The 25,671-nt window shown below is 40.3% G+C and overlaps 1 protein-coding gene across 4 annotated transcripts in view; it reads right to left on the reverse strand.

Annotated features, from left to right (window-relative positions):
- Positions 1-25,671, reverse strand: part of KCNQ1 (potassium voltage-gated channel subfamily Q member 1) — a 283,258-nt gene that overhangs the window by 219,189 nt on the left and 38,398 nt on the right. For all 4 annotated transcript variants that reach the window (XM_081903779.1, XM_081903781.1, XM_081903780.1 and 1 more), the window contains exon 2: positions 23,289-23,379. In XM_081903779.1, coding sequence (XP_081759905.1) covers positions 23,289-23,379 — 91 coding nt within the window. The remainder of the gene's footprint in view (positions 1-23,288; positions 23,380-25,671) is intronic.

The following is a 25,671-nucleotide window of genomic DNA, read 5'->3' on the forward strand; positions in this document are numbered from 1 at the left end:
TAATACACCTCACACAAAAATACATGCGCCAGTGGTAATTTTAAAAAACCTCCCAACTTATAAGCACGCAAAACTCGTTCAGTAAGCATTTTAATGTTGCCTCTAAAAGTTAGCCAAGGCGTACAAAAATATTTCCGTTCAAAATCTAGAAGCTGGCTGTAATGTAAACTACCCTGCAGCAAGAGATAGCTGGCAAGTACGATTCAGATATTCAAAAGAAATAATTCCCATCTTTAGCTAAATTATGACTGGAGCGTCAATGCATGGTGCAAATTATTCCTTTGTTTGTTCAGAACTTTGGGGTTACAGACATCCTCAAAGAAAGGCATTGTTTACTTTTAATTGTTCTTTAAGTGTGATCCACTTACAGCTATAGCTACATACTATTTATAAGCCTGCTGAAAGGAGTGCTCACATTCTGAAACTTGACTATTTGTGTGCCCCCCGCTGTTACATTTTCCTCCAAATGAGGAACAGTTATAAGTTTGTGAACCTTCCTTTATGTTCCATGCTACAGTTGTGCACAGACCCATCTCAAAGAACCTGTCTGGCAAGTTGATACAGTGTAGTCCTATATAGGATTTCAACCTAAATGTCCTTCTACTTGCAGGGATTTAAGCTGTACCTTACCAGGTTCTCCAAAGTACCTTTTTAGATATTAAGATCAGGAGAGGGGCAGTTCCATCATCCACAGAAATTTAGGAGAGGGAATTCTCTTTGGCAGACCCAAAGTTTGGGAATTCTCCCCCTAAGAGGTGGGTCTGACACCTTCACTATACAGTTTTCAGCAACTGCTGAAGATAACTGTTTTTACCACGGCATCGCCATCTGAAATGTGTGTTTTCAGGACCTACCCTATTCCTGTGGTTGCAATTTAATTGTTTTTAATACTGGATTATAAATTGTTGAAGCCTGCCCTTGGACCTGCTGGTGCATGGTAGGTTTGAATTTAAATTTGAAGAAGATGAAGACAATGAAGATTCTGTGTTGAGATTTCTGCACTGCAAGAGGTTGGACTAGATAACCCTCGGGGTTTCTTCCAACTCTACAATTCTACATTTTGTTTTTATTTTAATTTTTTTAGGGGTTGATCAAAATGTTAAAAAGATTGTGAGCAAGCTTTCGAGTTCTCCAAAACATTTGATCAGGCTGGATGTTACACACCAAGGGGACAAGGGAAGAGGCAAAACAGTACCAACACCCGCCCCGCATTGACTTGATGCTGCGGCCATCTCCATGAAATTCTAGAGATCTTCTCAGTGAATACCAAGAGTATAATTAGAATACAACGTGTGCTTAAAGGTGCATTATAAATTTTTGAATCACTCTACTGGGTAACCAAAAGCAGCAGCATTTAAATGGCTGCAAACTGTAAAAGTGAATTACACGCTCCCTGAGAGAATTATACAATTTTACCTAGGCTATAATCTTCAGCACTTAATTGATACTATGATCATAGCCCCCTTTGGGCCTTGACTCCACACAATTAAGAACCCCATTGATTAAAAATTCACAGAGGCTCCCCCCCCCCCATGATGTGGAACTCTGATTGCCCAAGGTCATGAGGGTGGGAGGAAGTCCCACAGTTGCAGCCCTGCTCTCTGTTTCCATGTGATTCTTAATTGCATGACTGAAAGCTCAAATAAGTCTCCTGTCTTTAGACTGAAGATGTAAGATTGAATTCAACTTATTACCTGAAACAGAAGACCAAATTCTTTATCCTGAAGCATGCGTTTTCAAATGTACTATTCAAAATGACTGGATTTCCTCCAAATTTGCATCTAATACCAAAGTATTAGGCAATAAATTCTAATTGTTTCTTGCCCATTTTCCTAAATTATACTCTTTTAAAAGTACATTTAAAAGACAAAACACCAGTCCATTTTCAGAGATCAATATTACCGGATTTCCTTGCATAAAAATTTCCCTACAGTGCAGCACAGGCGACCGTCTCTATCACTATCCCAGTTCTCTCTTTTCAAACCACGGCCATCTCTAGGTCTCTTCCTCTGTATTGTTGAAAGAGTGGTGAGGTGAAGTGCTTAACCTGACTGGGCAGTGGCAAAAGGTGGGAAGGTGGAGAAGCTATTGAGAAACTTTTCAGCTATTTAAATGAGCTTTAAATGGGTAGGGAATGAGGCTACAGAGAGACAGATGCACAGGATGTCACAACACAGATGAGATGAGAGAATTTAGCCAGACTCTTATAGCTTGATGTACTGAGAAGCAATGAAGACAGCAATAGAGTGGGTATTAAGGAAACTCCATTTCAGTGACAATCTGGGCTTGAGTCAAGGGTAGGATTATATGAGAAGACTGCATGTATCAGGGCTGGGCCATGGACAACAGTCTGAGGTGAACCAGGAGCCATGGAACCAGGAGCCATGGAACCAGTCTGGACCAAAGAGTAAGTCATGACCACAGGGCAAACCTGGAGCTAGGGTCAAGGAGCAAGCCAGGAATCAGTAGAAAAAAGTAAGTAAGAAACAGAGGACAAACCAGGAGGCAGGACTGAGGGGCAAGCCCGAAGTCAAGATCAAAAGGTAACCAAGGACACAGGAAAAGTCCAGATCTCAGGAAGAAGCTGCTGCATGAACAAAGGTCAAGATAATTAAAACAGGACTTCTTCCTGTCCAGGGGGATCCAACGGCCACCCTGGGAAGGCAAAGCCAGTCCAGAGTCTGAAGGTATGTCACTGAGAAGCAGCCACCTGCAGTTGAAAGGGTCAACACACAGGGCACATGCACAGAGATCCAGCAGTTCCTGACAGCATGTGAGGGTCTTGGGACGTGATGGGGTGGGGAAAAATATTTATCTAGGTACCATTAAGTGCAATTTGTTTCCAGAGTTGCCAGGATCAGGCTGCTTTCCTAGTGTCTAACCTCTGCAGGGGATTTCCAATTCGCCAGCTAGGCTGGATCTGAGTGTGCATTGGCAGAAGGCTGGAGTGGCAGTGTGGAAAACACAGAGGTGGCAAGGAGATAAAGGAAATCGCTGGAAAAAATGAGAACTAAGATGGAGATTCCAATAGATTCAAGAATTCTACCCACAATGGCTGCTTTATCGATAATCAGACTGGTTGACTATCAAAATGTCTGACCATGATTGATATTCAGTTATGCTCCTTTCCCATCAATGTGGTATCAGAAGTGTCCTACCATACCTCAGGGATCCTAAGGCAACTGAAGAGGGATACAGTTAAAAATAAATTAAAGATACCCTGCTGTATCTTGGTTAATAAGGAAGAGAGGGAGAGAGAAAATTCTAATGAATTCTTTCCACATCCACTAAAACAAAGACAATATACTTTTACTGGATCAACTCAGTAAGAAGGGCTGAGTTTTCCTGTGTGTGCATAAATGCAGAAAAGCATTTATGATGCCTTGCCAAATGAAAGGCCTGATTGTAAATATAACTAATAAAACAAATAAACTGTGCAAAGGTACAGCCTGGCTTGGAAGATAACAAGTAATCCAAAATTACTTTATGCCGATGCCAAAAATGGTAAACAAATGTTGTGCTCATTTCTGAATTACAATCTCACATACCACATCATGATGTGCTTTTAACCTCTGGCCTAGCAGGGGTCACAATGTGACATCATCACATTCCATTATCATGACACCACTTTGTCTCAAAAGGTCAAATTCCTACTGCTGGCAACATTGCATCCCTATATGCAACACGGCCCCTAGAAAGTTACAGCTTTCGGTAAACACACTGCATTTCTCAGTACAGTTATTTCTACTAATTAATAACAAGCTAGTTCCAAAGAGCATGTTGCCAAATTTGTTCTAAACTGGATACATTCAGAACAAAATAAAAATAGTTTTTTTTTAAATAATATAAAAATATTTCAAGAATCAGAAAACAATAAGAGCTGCATATAAGAAAGAGTTGTTCCATATATGACTTTGCTTTACTAGTCCAAAGTTAAATAGTTAGCCAACAAAATGCATCTTATTTTTTCCATAATGAATACATTGTAGATTTATTTTGGACAGAGGAAACACACTCCAAGTAGCTAAACTTGGGATATTTGTATATTCAAGCCAGTTATACATCACTGCACTGATGTTTTCCACAGAAATATTTGGCCATGGTGGTTTTGGCAGCAATCTTAGTCTAATTTTAGAACCAGTAAATATATCTCAGGTTCCTTTCACATTCAGCTTGCACTCTGCCTATTTTTACTCATTCATGCAACGAAAGCAAGTTCCTTCAAAACTTCAGCTCATTCCCTTAGAATGATAAATAGTACAAACCTGACACAGTTATATTGATGGGAGTGGTTTTGTTTTCTTGTTTGCTGATAAGGCAGGGATAACCAAAATTTTTTGATCAGTGGGCACATTTTTAATTTGGAGAAAGTGCAGGGCCACCAGTCACAACATGGTGATAAAACAAAAATATGCTTACCATGGGAAGTCAGCTATATCCTGGTGGTTCTGATTACAGAGCTTACATACACACACAGTGAGAAATAGAGAAGAGATATTGTTGCTGTCTAATCATAACAGGGAGTATTCTTCAGTACTAGAAAAAAATATTCAAGGCAGCCACGCCACTCTCATTTCACAGAAATCACTTAGAAGATACCTGCACATTTTGCCTCATAACTTTCCTTCTAGGAAGGCTATAGATTTCCTTTAAAAGAAGTTCAGCCTGGCACATCACTGGAAGCCTCCCAGGGCACTAGACTGGCAACCCCTGCTACAAGTGAAATGGACCCTTAAATGTTGTCAATTTGCTTTTAGGTGTTTTATGAATTGCCAAAGGATGGAAATGTGATTCTTGTTGTATATTTCATTATGTCTGTGGGTTGTAAACTGCCCTGAGAGCAGTAATGTGGAAAGGCAATTAACAAGCTAGAAATGACGTGAAATTATTACTCTTCAGCAAATTCTCGTATCTGGTCATCTTAGCTCATTAGAGACTCACAAGTGTAGAGAGGAAAATAAGGAAAAGAGGGGAAAATATATGCTGTTGTATGTTCTTCCAGGTTATGTCATTTTATTATTCCATAGCCTCGAGTTACAGTCTATAAAAAGGCACAGCATATAGTTTACATTCATATAAACACAGACATTGGAGCCAGCAAAACGAAAAAGAGACTTTCCCCTTCCCTTCCCTTCCCTTCCATACCCATTTGAGAGAATCAAATTGTCCATCACATCATCTGCTACACCAATCAACAGTTGTATTATTAATTGTATTAATATATTAAGTTTCTATACTGTGGACCACCCTGTAGGTTGTGGAGACAGCGCACAACTTCTATAAACACACACACAAAAACATAATTGTATACCAGCCTAAGTATTGTGACACAAACTTTATAACTTCACATTCAGTGGTTTGTTTTTGTTTTAAAGGGGGAAAGAAAAATGGCCAGCTATTGTTTTAAAAACTCTGTATAAAGCAAGTTTCCTTTCTTCATGAGAATGTATTATCTCCTCAAAATACTGTTTTTAACACTCAGATTATAACTACAGCCAAGATCATCTGAGGGAGACATTAGTTAAAGTCTCAACCTGAAGCAACAATCTGCCTAAACAAAGATTGGTTTTGACTTGCAGAACAGTTGAGCTAGTCTGCTATCTCCCGTGTTCATTATCACACTATTAAACAGAGTCCAATGTTTCTGTAGTTACTATCAGATGAAATGAGCTAATTTCCCTGGAGATTTATCTACACAGACCAGATGTCTTTAGCTAGCTATTCCCCAGATTGAGCAGAGTGAGGCACATCCAATGCCTTCACTGTTACCATAGAGACAGGCTTTCCCATCCACTGTGCAGCCGTGCTATAGTAGCTACCAGCTGTTGTCTAGTCAAACCCTGCACCAGAAGACAGTGAGGCAAAAGTGGGAGACCCAAAGCTGAGGTTCTCCCAGCATCTCAGACAGAATCTTCAATGGCAATTTCCCTATCTCCAGCCCCTTAGCCATCACTTTTAGGCTAGCTAGTATTGTTTAAAGCTGTTGGAACTCGTGTGTGCGTAATTCTCTACTACCCTATATTAGTTTGTGTGAGCAGACTGGTAGACATAATGTGCACTGTACTGTTGTAGCAGATGCTGCCAGACAGTTAAGAAGCTTAAGGCACAATCCGGCCACAGTTTTATTCTGTTTTATTATTTAAAATACAATCATCTCTAACTGGGTTACAAGGATGCAATACAAAAAGTTAAAAAAAATAATCAGTTAATATGGCCTGCTGGAATAAAAATGGGTTCAGTAGGAGCCGGCCTGACCTCAGCTGGAAGAGAGTTCCATAAAATTGGGTCCACAATACTAAATACATGGCTCCTGGTGGATATAAGTTGTGCATCCAAGCTTTAAGGGACCACTAACAGTGATTCCCTCAAAGACCTTAGTGATCAAGCAGGGTTATAAGGAATTAGGTAGTCCTTGAAGTATGCTGGACCAAATTGTTAAGGGCCTTGTGAATTAATCTAAGAACCTTGACCCTGGTCAGGTAGAGCATTGCAGTTATGTGTTGTCAATAGTCTGTCCCCATTAGCATTTTGCAGCAGCTGGAGCCTCCGGACCAAACCCAAAGGGAGCCCCACACAGAACCCATTGCAACAATCAAGCCTTGAGGTTACCAATGCATGGAACACCGTGGTCACACAATTCCAGTAGTTGACTGTAGTTGACATATCAGCCATAGCTGGTAAAAGGCCACTGAGGCTACCTGAGCTTCTCGTGAGGAAGCTGGATCCCAAACTCTGAGCCTGTTTTTTCAGAGGGAGTGCAATCCCATCCAGAACAGGCAACTGACCAATCTCTGGGATATGAGAACCACCAACACACATTGCCTCCATCTCCCCATTGATTTAAACAGGGAAGTGAAGAACATGCTTATTTATCTCCTACTTAAAGCGCAATCTCGTTGCTTAACTTTTAACTAAACCATGTCTGTAAATCCCAGTCTCGATGCTCTGTTGAACTAAGGATGAATACTATCAAAGGGAAAAGCTCTTCTTCAGATTAGTGTCTCTCTATCACTATGCTTCCTTCAAAGCTTTAGATATCTCGTTTCAGTCCACTAATTCATCACTTGCTACTATGATGAGCCATAAGAGGAGAAAACCAATTGTGGCCACCATTTTCATTCTTGCATTCTTCTCTTTAAATGGACTCAAGTTCAAATGTCTAATTATAACTTTGAAGAGTTAATGATCAATTCAACAAAGGCTTTAGAATGTCTTTGAAGCTGTAACAACAAGCCAAAGATGATGGAGAGGGAGTGTTAACTCCACAGGGAACTTACAGAGTAGGTTGTAAAGGTGAGAGGCTGGCTTATGTCTTCTAGTTAATAAAACTCTGTTGCTTTGACTTGATAACAATGCAACATACACAACACCAGCAAACATTATCTAGCTTTGAATACAGCTGATAGTTATTTCATTAATCAAGTGTAATCAATAAAATGGCACTAATGCAGTAAGATATGTCTATGTTGCCTTGGTAGTTCACCTACACCAGGAGCATAGCTGTCAATGTTTTCCTTTTTTAAAGGGAAATTCCCTTATTTCGAATAGGATTCCTTGCAAGAAAAGGGGAAAGTTGACAGCTATGACCAGGAGACAGATGCTGGTACTGGTGCCCTGTTGATGTGATATTGCCAACCATGGTATCCAATTGTCCTGGGCCACATGAAAAAGAGGAGCCCCGAAGCACTACTTTGCAGGGGCTCTTTTCTTGTCTGTCAGACCCCTCAAGGTGCTGCCCCTCATAGGATTAATCTTGTCCCTCGTGCTTTTTAACATTAATGTGAAACTTCTGGGAGATGCTGTTCAGAAATGCACCATTCAGCTCTTTTTCTCCTTGTCATGTAGCAATTTTCCAGTTCACACAAAGGAAGGGCTGAATTTTCTTTTATGAGTAAGGTCACTCCAATGTTAAACCACTTGTGTGTTGTTACAACCAGTTCCACCAGCTAGAAATGTGGCTAGGCATTCTCTCAAAGTTAAGTCACCAAGAACCCCCAAACCAAATTATTTGTCTACCTTATCTTAAATAAATAGCCATTTGTCAAGGGAAACATAAAAAAGAGCCAACGCAGCTGAGTTCTTTTAGTTTTTGTCCTGGCAGTGTTGTGCTGAAACCCGTCCCCTAATTTCCTGAAATTTTTCTTCCGCTACAAAATATTCTTTTATTTTTCTGCCATATTCATAGGGCACACTAGAATTTCATTGGGTTGTATCTAACATTAGTCATGCTCAGAGTAAACCACCTGAAATTGATGGACTGAAGTTAGTCATGTCCATTAACTGCAAAAGGTCCACTCTGAGTATGACTGACATTGGTTACAACCCTTGAAATTTTTGGTAGGTGTGGAGTTGAGCTTACTTTATTGTTGTGGATTTGTACTTTTGTTCTTGTATTTGATTTTCCCCCCCTGTTAAGCATTTCTGCAGACTCCCCAACTGATTTTGCTCCCTATACCATCACTCTCCTTGCCATTAATAAAATATTTGCACACTAGTTTTTTTTTAAAGTAATATTTATGTGCCAAATATGCACGGTGGCCGATCACAGAAGCAACAATTTGTGAACAGAATCATTGTACTATTCCTAAGTAATTAACACCCATGATGGTATCAGAAGCCATTGCTTCTGTTATCTACATCCACATTTATCTGCATACATAACTAGCTTCTCAACCACCAATAGACTATTACTCACCCCAAGGGTATAGCAACTGTAATTGCAAAACTGGATTATAGAGCTGATTTTGGAAAGGCAAATTCTTTTTCCACAAATCACAAAGTGCCCCCTCCTTCAAAGCAACCTCATAAATCAAAAGACCGTTGCAAATATAATAGATTCCTTCATCAACTTAAAACAGAATGTTTATTTTTACACACATGATTTTTAGACTCTGTTACCTTGAAGCAATGGCTGTTTAAAAAGTGGTTTTTATAGAAAGGGAGAGAAAATATATGCTCATCGGTCTAGACATATACATCGCAGACTAATAGAAATAAGTGCATCTTTCATAAGATTTATTTTTATAAACAAGGGCTAGACCACCAGTTACATTCAATAAGTATGTTTTCATGTTTCAGCATTCTTGTTAACCGCAGCTCCCCTCTCCCCAGCTCTTCCTTTGATCCTACTTCACTGTGCACATCAATCACCTCCCCCAAAGGAGAATATATATATATATACATAGACAGTTCAGCCGACCAACTGTGCAAGGAACACATTGCCAAACCAATCTTCTTCATGGATAAAAAGAGAGCCCAGAGGAGAACTTTGCATACATATCACCTAGATGGGGCACGTACGGATACATAAACATCAATGACACAAGGTTTAATTTACTGAAAGAAAGGGGAGAAGAAGCACAAGACTGAAGACATGTGGGGATCTTAGAAGCATCTAAGTGATCCATGTGTTCTGCTTTTTTTTTAATGTATTACCATAAAAAGGGAAATACACACACATCACTATGACCATCTTCAATCAAGGTATAGGTAAAAGTGCAAACACTTAAAGAGAAACAGAAGTACTGAGTAAAGGATGATGACCTGATTATGGAATACAGCTGGTGTGAAGGTTAACCCAATAACTCATTCCAGAAGACCTGAGGAATATGTGTAGATGTGTTTGAGATACCATAGTTCACACTGGCACATCAGAAGCTACCTCAAAACCCAGACTATTGGTGCAGCTACTGTACTTCAGTATTACTGTCAGGAAGACTCCAGAGTATGAGACAGGGGTCTTTCACAGCCCTACCTGGAGATACCAGGATTGAAAGTCAGACCTTTTGTTATCAAAGCTTGAGTTATGCCTCTTTTTAATACCAAAGTTTGACGGTGAGTTGGTATCACTGCAGCTATCACAACTGTTTAGCTCTGACAAATACTTATTCCCATGGTTCAAGATATCAAAACTAAGAGCACTGGACTGCACAAGGTTCATCTTATATATTTTGGAAAACTCTGTCCTGCTGCAAAGAAACAAAGAGCAGAAATTAAATGACAGAGGTTCTCCATTGTCAGTCCTCTTCGAGATGTCGCCCGGTCCAGAGTTGCACTCTTGACAGCTGATTCCTGCACAGCATATTTCCCTCTTTCCAAAAATGGTCTTATTGCTAATGATTACCTCATCTTAATATGTAAGTTCAAAAGAGAATGGATTCAGCACTTCCAATAGTATTAAACTAGCAAAACAGACACACACAAAACACCAGCAGCAGCTTGTACTGTACTACTACGGTGATTTTAAAATATACCTAAAAAGATTTGCTTATTATAGGTTTGGAAACCTGTTTGCACTGAAACACGGCTGACAATCAGAAAACGTGACCTTTTATTCTGTTAAAAGCAGTACTTAGGAGAGAGAGAGAAAACAGAAGCTTACGTGGAAATATAAATGATGAAAAGTAAAATAAAAAGTGCATTTCCCATTATCCCAGGCATTGTGATTTATTGAGTGATTTGCTCACCCACAGCTTTTTATTTTAGTATTTGGGAAGGGGGAAACACATCCAGAGGTTTATTACCCTTTACAGAGATATAATGAGATATCTTTTCTCCAGGAGGAAAGCCTGCTGGCAAGGACACCAGCTGCATTGGTGCCCAACCCCCAGGGCAGAGGGACAGCCACCACACAGATGGGAAATGGCTGGGAAGAAAACAGGAAGAAAGCCCTGAAATAAGAGAGCCTCTACCTACCGTATCAAAGCTCAAGTCTGGAACCCAGATGCTGCAATCTGAACATGGTGGCATCATTGTTAAATATCTGATGCTAAGTGACGGATAGCTTTATATTATGTAAAAGCTCAGTATCTTAACGGTCCTGCAGTGACTCAAAAAACCAAGAGCCTAAAATAAACACACACACACAAATAGCCAACAGCATTTTGAGCTTTTTACCTGTAATGGTTTACTTGTCTAAACACGAACGTGTGACTTAATCATATTAGTAATATTTTCCTGACCAGCTTCATTTTTTAAAGAACATATTTGGTTATTAGCTAAGCAGTCGATGGAGTGGAGAAAGCTTACAGTATCAAGTCTGTCATTGTTGTTGTTGTTGTTATTATTATTATTATTATTATTATTATTATTATTATTATTATTATTATTCTGGTTATTCATATGCCCTTAATATCCAGATTTACTGAGATCCATTAATATTGTAATCTTATCAGTTTTTTCACTTATGTATTTTTGTGTATGTATATGTGTTTGTATGTTTATGCACATGCACACTTTCTGTCTGTCTTTGGGTGTACCCAACATAGGCCTCCTAGCAGTAGCTGTTTTTTGAGAACCTGGAGCACTTTGGAAGACAGGCTGTTGCTTGCTATGTGTGTATTCAAACCAATGTTATATCTGATAAACAGATGTCACAGGGTTTAGGTCTTTTGTCCTGTTTCTAAAAAATATTGACAAGGAAGGAGAGGAGACTATTCTTACAGGTGCTCTGCAGCTTTTATTTATTTCATTTTCTTACATTTTCATCCTGCTTTTCCACCTCAGGTTAGTTAATAGCAACAGTAAAGATACAATAAAATATTGAAAGGATAGCAAAGGAGTAAAAACATTGTTGTTCTTTTACAAAGTTAAGATAACCTTTAAAAACAAGGCAAATTAACATTGACTTTAACTGGTTGTTTTTACTGATTTTACCAATGACAACATATTTAGAAATCAGCTAAAGGACCTGACTATATGTTTTGAGGAACATTCTGGAAAAACAAAAAGCTCATTTTTCAGTGTTTCTGTTCAGAAATGAGACTTGGGCTCTAAATCCTAAAGGATGCTGTGGAATTAGCATTCTGGAGATGAAATGAGCCCAGAAGTGTACTGTGGCAGTGTTTGAAGTTAGCTGATCCAAAGGCCCCCTTTCCCCCGACACATCCCTAAGAAATCCACAAAAATCTACACCAGCCCCCAAACTGACACAGAGATTCCTGCCCTTCCCCATACACTAATATAAATGGGAAAGAAAGACAGCATATAGAAAAAGTAGGAAGGGGGCGGGGAGAAAGCGCTTCCCCACCACCTCCACTGTCTGTGCCCCAGCAGAGTTGGGCCACCAGGGCTTAAGAGTGGCAGCTCCTCTGCTATGGATTCTCCCCACCAGCCTCTTAGGATTGCTCAGTTTGCAGAGCTTTGTATTCACAAGCAGCTAAAGAGAGCAAGAAAAGCAAATTGTAGAGCTAGCGGTTGATTGTAGAACCACCGCTAATGGGGATGTGGCCAATGAGCAGACACAGTGGGGCAGCCATGTTGTTCTGGTCCAGTTGGGAGGGGGAAGAGACTGGAACCCTGGGAAGCCATGGTCCGTCAGCAAAGCCAACACTGAGGTAGACGGATCAATGGTCTGACTTGGTCTAAGATGGCTTCCTCAAAGATCAGAAGAAGACCATGGAGACATTTTCCTCTATGCTTAGGTCAGGTTTGCACCATTCCTGATCCACCAGGTCAGATGTTGGTCATTAGATATGTGCAGCACTCCACAAAATAACTCAATAAATCTCATGCTCAGGACTCCCAAAACAGGACTGTAGGTAAGCACCTCACAAATCAGAGTGTGTGGCTCTTAGAAATAATTCAATGTGGTGGTCTCAAGTTGTTCAGCCCTCATTTAGTCTCTCAAATGTTTATATTCAGCTCAATCCCCAGCATCTGCAGCATGCCATGCCTTGCCTCAGACAATGAGGTTGGGCAGGCAGATTGCATTCTAAAGCAACTCTGACTGCTGATTATAAACTTGCATTCCTTCTTTCTTGGTAGTTGCATTGCCTAATTCAGTGTTGCTTTCCCCTGAAAGATTATTTCAGTAATATTTACACCTTAATTCATTTCCCCCTCCCAACCCAGCATACGACTTTTCTCAGTTTAACACTAATTGGAGCTACCTCAGAATGCACATTCCACATGTTTCTGTTGACAGCCGCTAGACTCCAATGTCTAGTCTGCCATATAAGGGGGGATTTAGGCCATGAACGGAGTAGAAGCCAACAAAATGAAGAATTACATAGCTTTGCATTCCTGCAAGTATTTACTTTTTAAAAATGCCTCAGTCTCCGGGACTTCATTCAAAATCTTCCAGTGTTTGTGCTTACACAATAATAATAATAATAATCCACAAAGCATGTAGAAACACCTCACAATAACTTACAGTATTTATATTTATGCATTTGTTACATTTTGAAATTGCCCTTCTTCCTGTCGGAACTCAGAGCGACAAATGTGTAAAATATGTGAAATTGGAATGCGGTTGCTTTTAACACCCAAATCACAGTGGAAAGGAAAATGGGTTTCTAACATGTGCAAGGCCCACTCAACTTAGCTTGAGTATCTTGCAAGTATCATATTTAAGCTTTTTTGATAAATTTGTATAGCTCATTTATTCAGTGAAGTCAACATGTACTTATGACTCCCCTAAGTGCTACAATTTTCCCGATCACCGCTAACACAGAGTGGTCATAGATGACTGTGCACCAACACGGTCGCCATGGCCGGGCCAGGGGCAAGTACACCAAAGATCTGTATGTCTGCAGCATCAAGCCACACCATGATATTTGCCAGATGCCTGCCACACAATTTGCTGGTTTGCTGCAGGTACATAGTAAAATCCACCACATCATTTGGGTTGGATGCTATATAGATAACATTTCTCAATTGCTCTATAGTTAGATTACAAGTGGTAAATTAGTAAACTCTTGAAGTTTGCTGATTTGTGTGGTGTTGTTTTAGAATATTAGACTCTTTAGGACTAAGTTTATTTCCTTGTTATTGTAATTTAATGGTACAGTTTTATTGTTTTGCTTGTAGGCTGCATTGAGGGTCTTTGGTGGGGGAGCAGGAAATATATGTAAATATTGAAAATGCTATTTCAGATCCCATCGTTAGTGTGCATTGTTCTGTAATTGTTGAAAGACACACAACATTGAGCATAATAGAGAATTTGATTTTCAGGGAAGTTATGCTGTGATGACTATTGGACTGATAGACGTATACATGGTTTATTATAAGAGTATAACAGTAGGCAAAGACTGAAATGCCCTGAACAATTCACAAGCCTGGCTTTAGCACAAAGCATAGCATAACAGCATAGCATAGCATAGCATAGCATAGGTGCAAATATTTAAGACAAATTTTGGTGCCTTCCCCCAGTGCCCATGGCAGCGAGAGGCATCACAACCACTGGGAGAGCACCATTGCCGCTCCAGATGTATTAGACTTCAGCTGCCATCAGCCCTGCCAGCATGCGAAAGCTCAGGGATAATAGGTTTAATCCAGAAACATCTGAAGGGCCACAGGTTCACCCCATTCTGAACTCTTATTTGCTTGCTCCATCTTAAACCACACAAGGCAGTAGCTCAGGGTGACAAGACAGGAAAATAAGAATCTGCCTTAACCCAAATCAGACTACTGCCCATCTAGCCCAGTCTACTCTGCCTGGCAAAGGTCGCAGACAGGATTTCCCACCATCAGCTCCTATCTTATTTTTGTTACTAGAGAGGCCAGGAAGTGAACCTAAGACCTGCTGCATGCAAAGTATGCACTCTTGTCTATGGTAGCTCTCCTACCTGCCCAATGAACATACTTGCTGTTCTGGGCTGCAGCTGTCCTACCCTGCACAATATGAGCACAGTGGTGCCTCGCAAGACGAAAATAACCCGTTCCACGAGTCTCTTCGTCTAGCGGTTTTTTCGTCTTGCAAAGCAACCCTATTAGCGGCTTAGCGGCTTAGCGCTATTAGCGGTTTAGCGGTTTAGCGGCTATTAAAGGCTTAGCGGCTTAGCAACTAAAAAGCTATTAGCGGCTTAGCGGCTTAGAAAAAGGGGGGGGGAAGCGAAAAAAATCGCAAGACTCGCAAGACGTTTTCGTCTTGCGAAGCAAGCCCATAGGGAAATTCGTCTTGCGAAGCGCATCGAAAAACGGAAAACCCTTTCGTCTAGCGGGTTTTTCGTCTTGCGAGGCATTCGTCTTGCGGGGCACCACTGCATTCTGTAAACGTTAAACAAACAAAAAAAAATCCCAAGGACAACAAACTGCAGTGCCTGGTTTATCTATAAGCGCATAGCAAAAGATAATTTGTTTTTTAACCAGCTGAGTTCTAAAGAATACCCACCTCACAGTTAAGAAAATGACAGACCTAGCTAATATATAATTGTTAGCAATCCTGGGCTAATATTCAGTTATTGTTTTAAGGTTGCAGTGAGACCTTCCTTTCCTATGTCACATTGATTCCTTTTTGAACTAAGAGCAATTAGTTCGAAATTGTGCATCCATTTTACAATGCAAAAAACAACAACAAATAATAAGCATTGAATAAGGTGCATATAATTTTCCACTTTATATTTTCAGTTCACAAATATTTCCTATGTATTAATAATAAAAGTGCTTAGCTTTGGTTAGAAAAAGCTCTTGAAATTCCACTGCTTTCAACAGCAATGCTAAGCAAATATTTCTCACTGGAACAAAAAGGAACCTGAAAATTATCTCTGGATGGACCATGCCAAAACTAAAAGAAATGACTTCAGGTAATTAAGGGAAGAGCCTCAAAGTTATCTCCACAAATGCAAGTTCCTAAACCCATATTTCTGGAGATAATGCGAAGGTAGAAGGAAGGGGTGCTTACAGATTTTCCCCTTGAAAATCTCCCCTTCCCCCACCAGCTGGTTGGGAGCCCAGCTGGGGAAGAAATTAATTTAAAGCAGCAAGGGAGGGCAATTGCAGAGGGGAAATGGTGAATGGGGAAGGATTAAGGACCCCCTCCCTCCAGGTATCTCCCTGCCCTGCATTTATCTTACAAAGGAAACACTGGGCTGGGGACTTCAAATTTCCCTTGTAACATCTATTCCTTCCCCACCCCCCAAAAGCCTGCATTATTTTCTGTCCTTCCTCCAAACGTTTTAGGAAGCCCAACAACTTAATTCTATCCTTTCCCTCCCCCCCAATAAAACTCAGTACCTGCATGTTGTAAATTAAAAGTTTATTTCAATATATTTATTTCACAGTCCTTTTTTTCAAATTACTCATCAGTATTCACTGCAGTTATTCAATTACGCCACACCTGCAATTTCAGGCTCTCTTTCCACACCAAGGGCCACTTAAAGCAATTCAATAGCTACCAGCTAGTGACAGCTGGCAAACCCAAACCTGCCTCCGGTAGTCTATCATATGCAATCAATTGCAAACAGAGCATCAGCAGGCTCATCTCATTATTTCCTGGATAATTCCCCCAGGGAAAACAAAAATCAGCCCTCCACTTGGAGTCAGGATGCTGTAATACCCGCCCCAACCCCTCAATTCCTTTCTCCTCTCGTTTCCATCAGTTCACTACGCTGCTTTGGCTTTTAAGCTTGATATCCGTTATGTTATGTCAGCTGTTACATTACGCTTAAGACAATAGACTCCAGCTGGCTGAGGTCAGATGTAAAAACAAGGACCTAACAAAGCCATGGGCCCTCCAGTTATATTGAAATTGAGATACATACTGAATGTAGCACTTAATGACAATCTACTTCCCAGACTTTTGGACAAGACATAAAGGAAACACCTGTCACTGCAAGTGTAACATGCTAATCCTGATAAGTTTAAAAATCCTTCTCAGTGCTCAATTCTGCTGTATGCCAGGGTTTAACAGGCTTAAGTTTCCTCTCCCCATCTCAAGAACAGAATTTTTTTCCTCTCCTCTGCTTATTATATATAGTAGGATTGTAAGTCTAAAATCATTTCTGCATAGCAAAACTGCTCTCATCCAGATGCTCTGCGCGAAGTGAGATTTACTGTTCTAAACCTGTAACTACAATCGGTCGTAATGTTCATCTAGTATTTTACGTCTGACGGTATTTCCAGAAAAAGCAAATGTATGTGGATTTCAGAGTTCTAATTTTTAAAAAGGCTTTACAACAATTCCCTAAAACTGTGTTTTCCTTCCAGGCTGTGTTTTCTCTTAACTCACATAGTAGCCATGGATTAACAAGACTCCATTAAACGGTGAGTGTGTGAGAGGAAAGAAATCTATAATCAGCTGATGCCACATGGAAATATATGTTCATTGTTACTTCCACGGCAAAACTCTCTCTTAAAAGCTCTGAGTTCTTAAAAATCAGACTTTAATTCCCTGTAAAGAGCTCTGATATATCTTCCAGAATGCGCAACTGATATACCAAAGATGATGATGATGATGATGATGATAATAATAATAATAATAATAATAATAATAATAATAATAATAAATTATTCATTTATGAATCGTTTCACATATAATATATTGGAAGCAATGTGACAGTTTAAAAAATAACACACACAACCCCCCCCAAAAATGTTACACAATTTCATATATAAAGACAATTATAACTTCTTTTTTTAAAAAAGCTCCAACTTGGCATTTAAAAACAACTTCAAACCCAACACAGATAGAGTGGGATAAAGAGGTCGACTTTAAAAGGTTTCTTGAAACTAGAAAAGAGTTTTCAACAAGTAGCAATGGAAAAAGCTGCTCTTGCAAACTAGCACCTCAATAGGTACCATTTAAGATGTACCCAGTTTCAACTCCGTTATCCTCCCTCCTCAAAACCAACAACTGTTCTTCCAGCTGAAAACTGGCCATGTTCCCCACCCCCATCCCAGCAGCAGATAACCTCCTCCACCCATTCAGCCTCCATCCTCTAAACTGAGCTTGCCAACAATGGTTTTTGTAACACAGATGCTCCACTTCAGTCATTATACTGAGATCACTGTGTCATATCACGTTGGCCATGAGAAGCAGCCTGCCGATGGGAAGAACAATTTACCCCTATTGGTCTGTGCTGGATTGCAATCTGTCACATCCAAAAGTTCTGGCCAGAGCCCTTCCTTACAGGGTCAGGACCACGTGAATTAAGGGTGTCTCTTCACTGAATTCACATTTTCTGTTTTTTCTTCTTCAACAAGAACATGAAAGGCCAGGTAATAAACAAGTAACAAGTGTAACATAGTTTGCTACTTATTTATTTATTTATTTATTTACTCATTTTATTCCATTTTAATCCTGCACCCTGATTTCATGGAGCTCAGGGCCACATGCACGGATCTTCCTCACCTCCAGTTTGATCCTAATGGTAACCCTTTGAGGTAGACTATGTTAACAGAGGTGCGCAGTAAAGGTATGAACCTGAATTTGATCCTCAGCTGACACTCTAACCACTGTACCACAATGACCCCTCTTAATGTATGGCTGCTTTTTTATGGGGACGGCTTTCATTGCATTGCTGTGCACTGCCTAACAATACAAGGCTTATTTTTCCCACTGAAAATCTTAGAGCAGAATTACAGTTATGAGGGAATGGATGAAAGGACGCTGCAGGAGACATATAAACACTCGGAATATTATTTTTATAGAGGTACAAATCTTGTCTCCCTATACCTGATCTCCCCCTGCCCCGCAGTCTTACCAGGGCACTATAAAATTCATGAACTCAGTTACAAATGCTGTGGGGGATTATACCAGAATTATATTCATTAACAATTAGCTCTGACCCTTATTCCCCCCCCCCCCAGTTCTTTGTTTACTTTAAAATATATATCTCACGTACTATTTGAAAAAAAAAAAAATTTTCATGATTACATGATGGCAGAATTAACCGTTTAACCATTAATGCACCCTCAGTTGCAGTTGCCTCACAAGACGGCTTAACACTGCCCCCTGTAGATTTTGCAAAGGAAATCTTTCCCTTCTGTGCCAATTCATAGTTGAAAGATAGCAGCAATGTTCTTCCCTTCAATATTCTGGCCTCATTTTACACTCTCTTTCCAGAGCAGTATGGCCTGAGACCTTTTTTGTATTTGCCCAGGTACCGTGCTTGCAGTATTATCTCCCTTTTAAAAGCAGGCATGCAATAGTGAGGCCTCCACCCACATTTTAAGCTAAAATAGGGGTGGTAATAATACACACGGTTGCAGTTCACTGTCCATGTGCCACTTGCGTATTTTGTGTTCAGGTGTTCACATTAAAATACAAAAAAGCCCGTAGAAACTGGCCTTAGCGTATTTGGATTAGGCTCTTGAGGCAAAATAATTTCAGACCTTGCATTCACCCTCATTGTTTCTCACACTGGAGAGAAGAGGGCTACAGCTGGGACAGCAATATTCTTAGATATCCATTTAAAATCTCTACAAGTGGTGTGTATATTATGTGCGTTCTCATCCTCCTCTCATGCAACCCATTAAAAGCACAGGTTTTGCTGGCCAGTGTTTGAAAATAGGTGCAATTGTTATACAATATGCAACTCTGTTTCAGAACAACAATAACAATAAAAAACCCAAGTGAACTATTTATCCGTTTTTCAAGTTTCAGCATCCTTGGGTGTATCTTGGAGACAACAGTACAACTTCTTAGAGTGAAGAAGAAAAATTACACGACAGAGTCCTTTCTGGACAGTGTCATTTGAGACTGTAGGTCTGGTGAGATGGAGGGGAGGATTACATTTTTAAAAAATCATGAAAAACAAACCTTGCTTGTAGAAAACTAGTACATCAGGGTGGGTAGGAGTGTTCTAACCTACATTCGCCCTTATACAGTGGTACCTCGGGTAACATACACTTCAGGTGACATACACTTCAGGTTACAGACTCCACTAACCCGGAAATAGTGCTTCAGGTTAAGAACTTCGCTTCAGGATGAGAACAGAAATCGTGCTCCGGTGGCACAGCAGCAGTGGGAGGCCCCATTAGCTAAAGTGGTGCTTCAGGTTAAGAACAGTTTCAGGTTAAGTACAGACCTCGGGAACAAATTAAGTACCACTGTATACTAGTTTACTAGTTGAAGGGAGGCACTTTTTTTCATGAGTGAGCATTCAAGATTGTGACATACACCTGAAATCTAAAGTACTACAATTCCAGAAGAACTCTATCTCATGATTTTTCTTCATGCACAGAGTAGCCATTGGTGGATAATGCCAATATTAGGAGTGAAATGCCCCTTTTTCAGGTTCCTGAAAACGAAACACCTTCATTCAGGCCTTCAAATAAGCACATTTATTTACAAATACAATTTACAATGCAATCCTAAACATGCCTACTCATCAGTAAGTCCCACTGATTTCAACTGCACCAGCTGCCAGTAAAATGGGCATAAGATTGCAGCTTTAGTCAACTAACAAGTTAATTAACAGACAGCTAATTGATTAAGACATCATATGTAAGCTATAGAAATGTCACAATAAATATCAGCACACTTGGCAGCAGAGAAAGAAGCTCACTGCTATTACTTAGGCATTTTGCCAAGATGGGATGGAGAAAGCATTTGCCACCTGTTGGTTACCTGTTGGTTATCTGGATCTGTGGGAAGTTTAGGACCTGCTTATTGATTTAGAAAGCGATCAGTCTGACACCTATGGGCTACCATCCAGCAACTAGTCCAGGTCACTTCAGACATTACATTGCCAAATTCCTACACTGAAAGCATTTCTATGTAATATTTAATCCACTTGGATCATGTGCTTGGGTTTTCTTAGATCATGCTGAGATAACAACATTCTGCTGTGTCTTGGCACCATAAAACCTCTTGCTTATGAAAATAAAAGAAAAATATAGTCTCGCAGGGAGAATACGTGTTTGAATTTACTTTTTCTATAGTTTAAATATTGAACTCTCAAAAACAATTTTTACACAAATATGCCTCATTCTCTTTATGAGTCATGGCCAAAACTCTCTTACACCAATATTTTAAACGTGCCAAGTGTACATATACCCTGGCCTACAACATGATGATCCAGTCACAGGCCTGGATCCAACTTTAGCGGGTGTTGGAAAAACTGCCAGCACAAAACAGAAAGGCAAAACCCTACCAGCACTGCCACCTAATGGCAGAAAATTAATCCTACAGCTAAAATCATTCAAAAATAAAATTGCTTAACTATGTATTATGCTCTGAAAGTCATTCCAACTGGCCATTACAATAACTATGTAACCAGGAACAATGCCCAAGCTTGCTTTTTCCCTCCTTCCATTTTCCTTTTGTTTTGTGCCTTTTATCTTTAGATTTCAAATCCCTCCTCAAAAGCCAACTTTTCTATGAAGCATTTCACAAAAGCCCTTTACAGTGGTACCTTAGTTTACGAACTTAATCCATTCTGGAAGTCCATTCTTAAACCAAAGCATTCTTAAACCAAGGCATGCTTTCCCATAGCAGCGGGGGACTCAATTTACAAATGGACCACACTCAACAGGAAGCGAAACATGTTCTGCTTCCAAGGCAAAGTTCACAAACCAAAACACCCAGTTCCTGGTTTTCAGCGTTCTTAATCCAAGTTGTTCATAAACGAAGCTGTTCTTAAACCAAGGTACCACTGTAGTTATTTATTAGATGTGTGTTGCAACACTTGTGTTCAAGGCAGTTAACTGTAAAATATGGAATAAAATACAAAACAATACTCAAACAGGTAGATAAAACACAAGCACAACCAATAAATAGGACAGGCGACTGAATGAACTGCTACAGTTTACAGTGGCCAAGACAGACAGACCCATGCTCTACGAAATGAATGCATGTCCCCTTGTTTTCCCCCTGCCTACATTTCCTTTCCCTTCTTCTGGTATCTCCAGTGTCAATTTTTAGATGGGGCGCATCTTCAAGCAGGGTTCTGTAAAGCGCCATGTGCCTGCATAGCCCCATAAAGCAATAATGGCCACAATGACATTAATAGCCAGTCCTTTGACACTTCCGAAACAACTTTTATAAGTTCTTTAAAAAAAAAAACTGTGGTCTAAAACCCCTGGGGGGCATGAGGATGGGGCGGCTGGTTTAGGAGATTGCCAAATATTGCCTGTATGTTTTAAATTGTTTTTAATATTGTTTTAAAAGTTGTAACTTGCCCTGGGACCTTACAGCGAAGGGCAGGTAATAAAAAAATAAACTCTCGAACCCTAGGTAGAAGTTTGCTAATCTGTTTCCTCGTGAAAATTGTCCTGGTTCTTCCTCAACAACCGCAAGTAGCTGTTCATGGCCAGCTCCATTAATATATATATATATTTAATTACCGTATTTTTTGCTCCATAACACTCACTTTTTTCCTCCTAGAAAGTAAGGGGAAATGTCTGTGCGTGTTATGGAGCGAATGCCTACAGATGGCAGGGGGATCTGCTGCAGTCGTGAGCAGAGGATCCATGGTTCCCCTTCCTTCCCTCCTCCATGGCTCACTTTGCTCGCTTTGAAACAGCAAAGCGGGAGAAGAGCCGCTGAGTGGGGAGAAGAGAGGGACAGAGAGCCTGGTTACAAAGCATGGATCCACATGGATCCTCAGGATTTTTGCACTGGGTCACCCCAAATTCACCATCAGATCACATAGCATGTCCATGGCTACAGCTTGCACCAAAAAAATCATGCACCCACTGTTGCCTGGGGTCGCAGTGATGCAAAAACGTGGTTACAAAGCATGGATCCACATGGATCCTTAGGATTTTTGCATTGGGCTACCCCAAACTCACCGTCAGATCACATGTCTGTGGCCACAGCATGAACCACAAAAATCATACATCCACTGTTTCGTTTAGAATATTTTTGGTCTTGTTTTCCTCCTCTAAAAACTATGTGCGTGTTATGGTCGGGTGCGTGTTATAGAGCGAAAAATACGGTAATTATCAATAAGTGACAAAGAAAAAAAAAGAAAACCAATATTGCACAAGCATAGTGAACTGCGCCTGAAAGACATAAAGACTGCGCGCCCCCCCCCCCCCAATTATAAATATGAACATGAACTCTGAAAGCTGACTCGCTGGAAAACGAAGGCTAAGGTTTTGCCAACATTAACAATTAATGCACGTATAATAGGGAATTCCCAACACACAAAACAACTGCAGGACTAATTGTTCAAAGAATGGCAAGTCGAATTAAATATAAATGCTGGCTTGCCCACCCTAAGAAATTAAGTCAGGTAATGCAATGCCAGTTAACTCCTACCAAAGGAGGGCAAGGACTGCTTATGGTGCTATTAAGAGGCATTCCATGAACTTGATACAATTTACCTTAAGAGGATGCTGTGGATCCATGGCACACTCTTTTCTGTTTAAATGCACAGATGCAGAATCAGGGGACAATTAGCATGACCGTATTGGTAAGGATCAGTATGCATATTCAGAAATTGTGTTTTGGAAAAAAAGAAACCAAAAACACCACCATAAATTAATACAAAAAAAACAAAAACAAGAGAGGGCTGGCATGTACACATTACTGAAAGTCACATTTTCAAAGTAATTCAACAGCAAGCAGACACAAGCGTTGTTCCCAAGATGATATATAAAGCAAATATCCATTGGCATACCATCCAAAATAATGTTCCTGTGGCAAGAGCTGCATACTGATCAATCGTGGAAAGCACACTGAATATAAGGCAGACCAGCACTATGAGGAAACTGGAAAAAAAGAAACAAGAAAAATTAAAATCACTAAAGTATTTCATTAGAAAGCTAGTACTTAAGGCAAAAAAAAATTAAACAGCAAGCACATTTTTGTAAAAAGGCTATCCATACTCCAATATTGAATTGTCCATGAATGGGGAGAGAATGAGAAAGAAGTCTGTAGTTGCTCATTTGTTGCAGGGAAGAAAATAAGAGTTTGGAGAGGAGTGGAGGCCTGATGCTAACACCATGGCTACTTTTGTTGAACTAGAGAGCAGTGCAGAGTTTGGACAGAATCTCATAATCCATAAGAAATACATTGATGCTACGTCAAAGCCTGACCTACAATTTTTCTTTTTCTTTTTCCTCTTCCAAGAGAGAAACTTCCATTTTCCTGCCTCACTCAGGGCACTTGAAATTTTCTTTAGAATTTCTGTAGATTTTGAGCTCACCTTACTCTTGTCAGACTGAAGAAATGTTTTCCCACCCCTGCTGCAAATGTTTTTGTAGCAACCTGCAGCCGACCTACACTTCCTGATCTGAAAAACCTCTATGGGAGGAGTTACTTCCTGATGCTTTCATCCTGGTCCTGGGCTTAGCAGCAAGGCTGCAGAGCACAGAGCACCGGTGAGATGGTTTGTGGTATGAAAGAAAGGACATTCACAAACACACCTCAGCCACCTCACAAAAGTAAGGTAAGTGCAACAGAAAAACCTATCCACCCCGCCCATGAGAATTCCATATTGGCTTTCTACCAAATTGAAGGACAGAGCAGGAACTCGGGACCATGTACGGTGGTACCTCGGGTTACAGACGCTTCAGGTTACAGACTCCACTAACCCAGAAATAGTACCTCGGGTTAAGAATTTTGCTTCAGGATGAGAACAGAAATCATGCTCCGGTGGCGCGGCAGCAGCAGGAGGCCCCATTAGCTAAAGTGGTACCTCAGGTTAAGAACATTTTCAGGTTGAGAACGGATGTCCAGAACAAATTAAGTTCTTAACCCAAGGTACCACTGTATTAAGCTTTTCAACAGCAGTCGTAAGACTTTAAAACATTAAAAATGATTCCATGTACTGGTATTTTGTTTTCATCAATGTCCACACAGGTACAAATTCATCTTGCAGCACTTCTCCCACCCGACCCTAGCAAACCCCTTCCATATCTGAGATGCAGGTAACACGCAGGCTGTACAGTTGCAGCATCTGACTGCATTCAACCAGCTGCAACAGCTCCTCTCTGAGAGCCATAAGCCCACCACACATTGGGCCAACATGGAGCTACTGTGTCTGCTCATCAGACACAGCTGCATGACTGACCATGTAGCAAACAGCCATGGCTGTGGGCTGCTACCTGCGCAATGTAAAAACACAAAATCCCACAATTTCATGCAGTAGCTTTGTGGTAAATTAAGACTTAGCATTTAAAATAGTCATCACATTCAATCAGTGTGTGCACATTATGCCCCAATCCTGCCATCTTTCTGCTATTATTTGTGCAGAATATAAGAATTACTGTGCATGTCAAAAAGTAGATATCCTTTCCCCCCCAATTCTGAACTGGATTTCCTGAAACAGCTCTGAACAATGCAATAATATTTGTACTTTTAAAGAAAACAAGATGCACAAACAGGATACTTGTGCATGTGTATTTGTGCCAGGAAAAAGCTGAAATGAAGAAGAAGAAGAAGAAGAAGAAGAAGAAGAAGAAGAAGAAGAAGAAGAAGAAGAAGAAGAAGAAGAAGAAGAAGAAGAGTAGTAGTAGTAGTAGTAGTAGTAGTAGTAGTAGTAGTAGTTTGGATTTGATATCCCGCCTTTCACTCCCCTTCAGGAGTCTCAAAGCGGCTAACATTCTCCTTTCCCTTCCTCCCCCACAACAAACACTCTGTGAGATGAGTGGGGCTGAGAGACTTCAGAGAAGTGTGACTAGCCCAAGGTCACCCAGCAGCTGCATGTGGAGGAGCGGAGACTCGAACCCGGTTCCCCAGATTACAAGACTACCGCTCTTAACCACTACACCACACTGGCTCTCAATTAATTTGAAACATGCAGCCCCCATATTCTCATATTAATTGTTTAATTGTATAACCTCAACTATTTGACAGAAATATTTTTCCCAAAGCCATCTCCCCAGAGAACAATTGTTTTCTAGATACACGTTTGCATAATTGGTGTCCACATTGTTAGATGTCCTTCTGCATGCAATAGTGTCTTCTACTTACGAAAGGACTGTTTTACACTTTTTGCTAGTGCTCAATATGAAAGTGAAACTAAAACTAGAAATATTCTTCCGCTTCCATAAGTTTGT

Source organism: Podarcis melisellensis (assembly GCF_964234715.1).
Source record: "Podarcis melisellensis genome assembly, chromosome: 1".
Lineage (NCBI taxonomy): Eukaryota > Metazoa > Chordata > Lepidosauria > Squamata > Lacertidae > Podarcis > Podarcis melisellensis.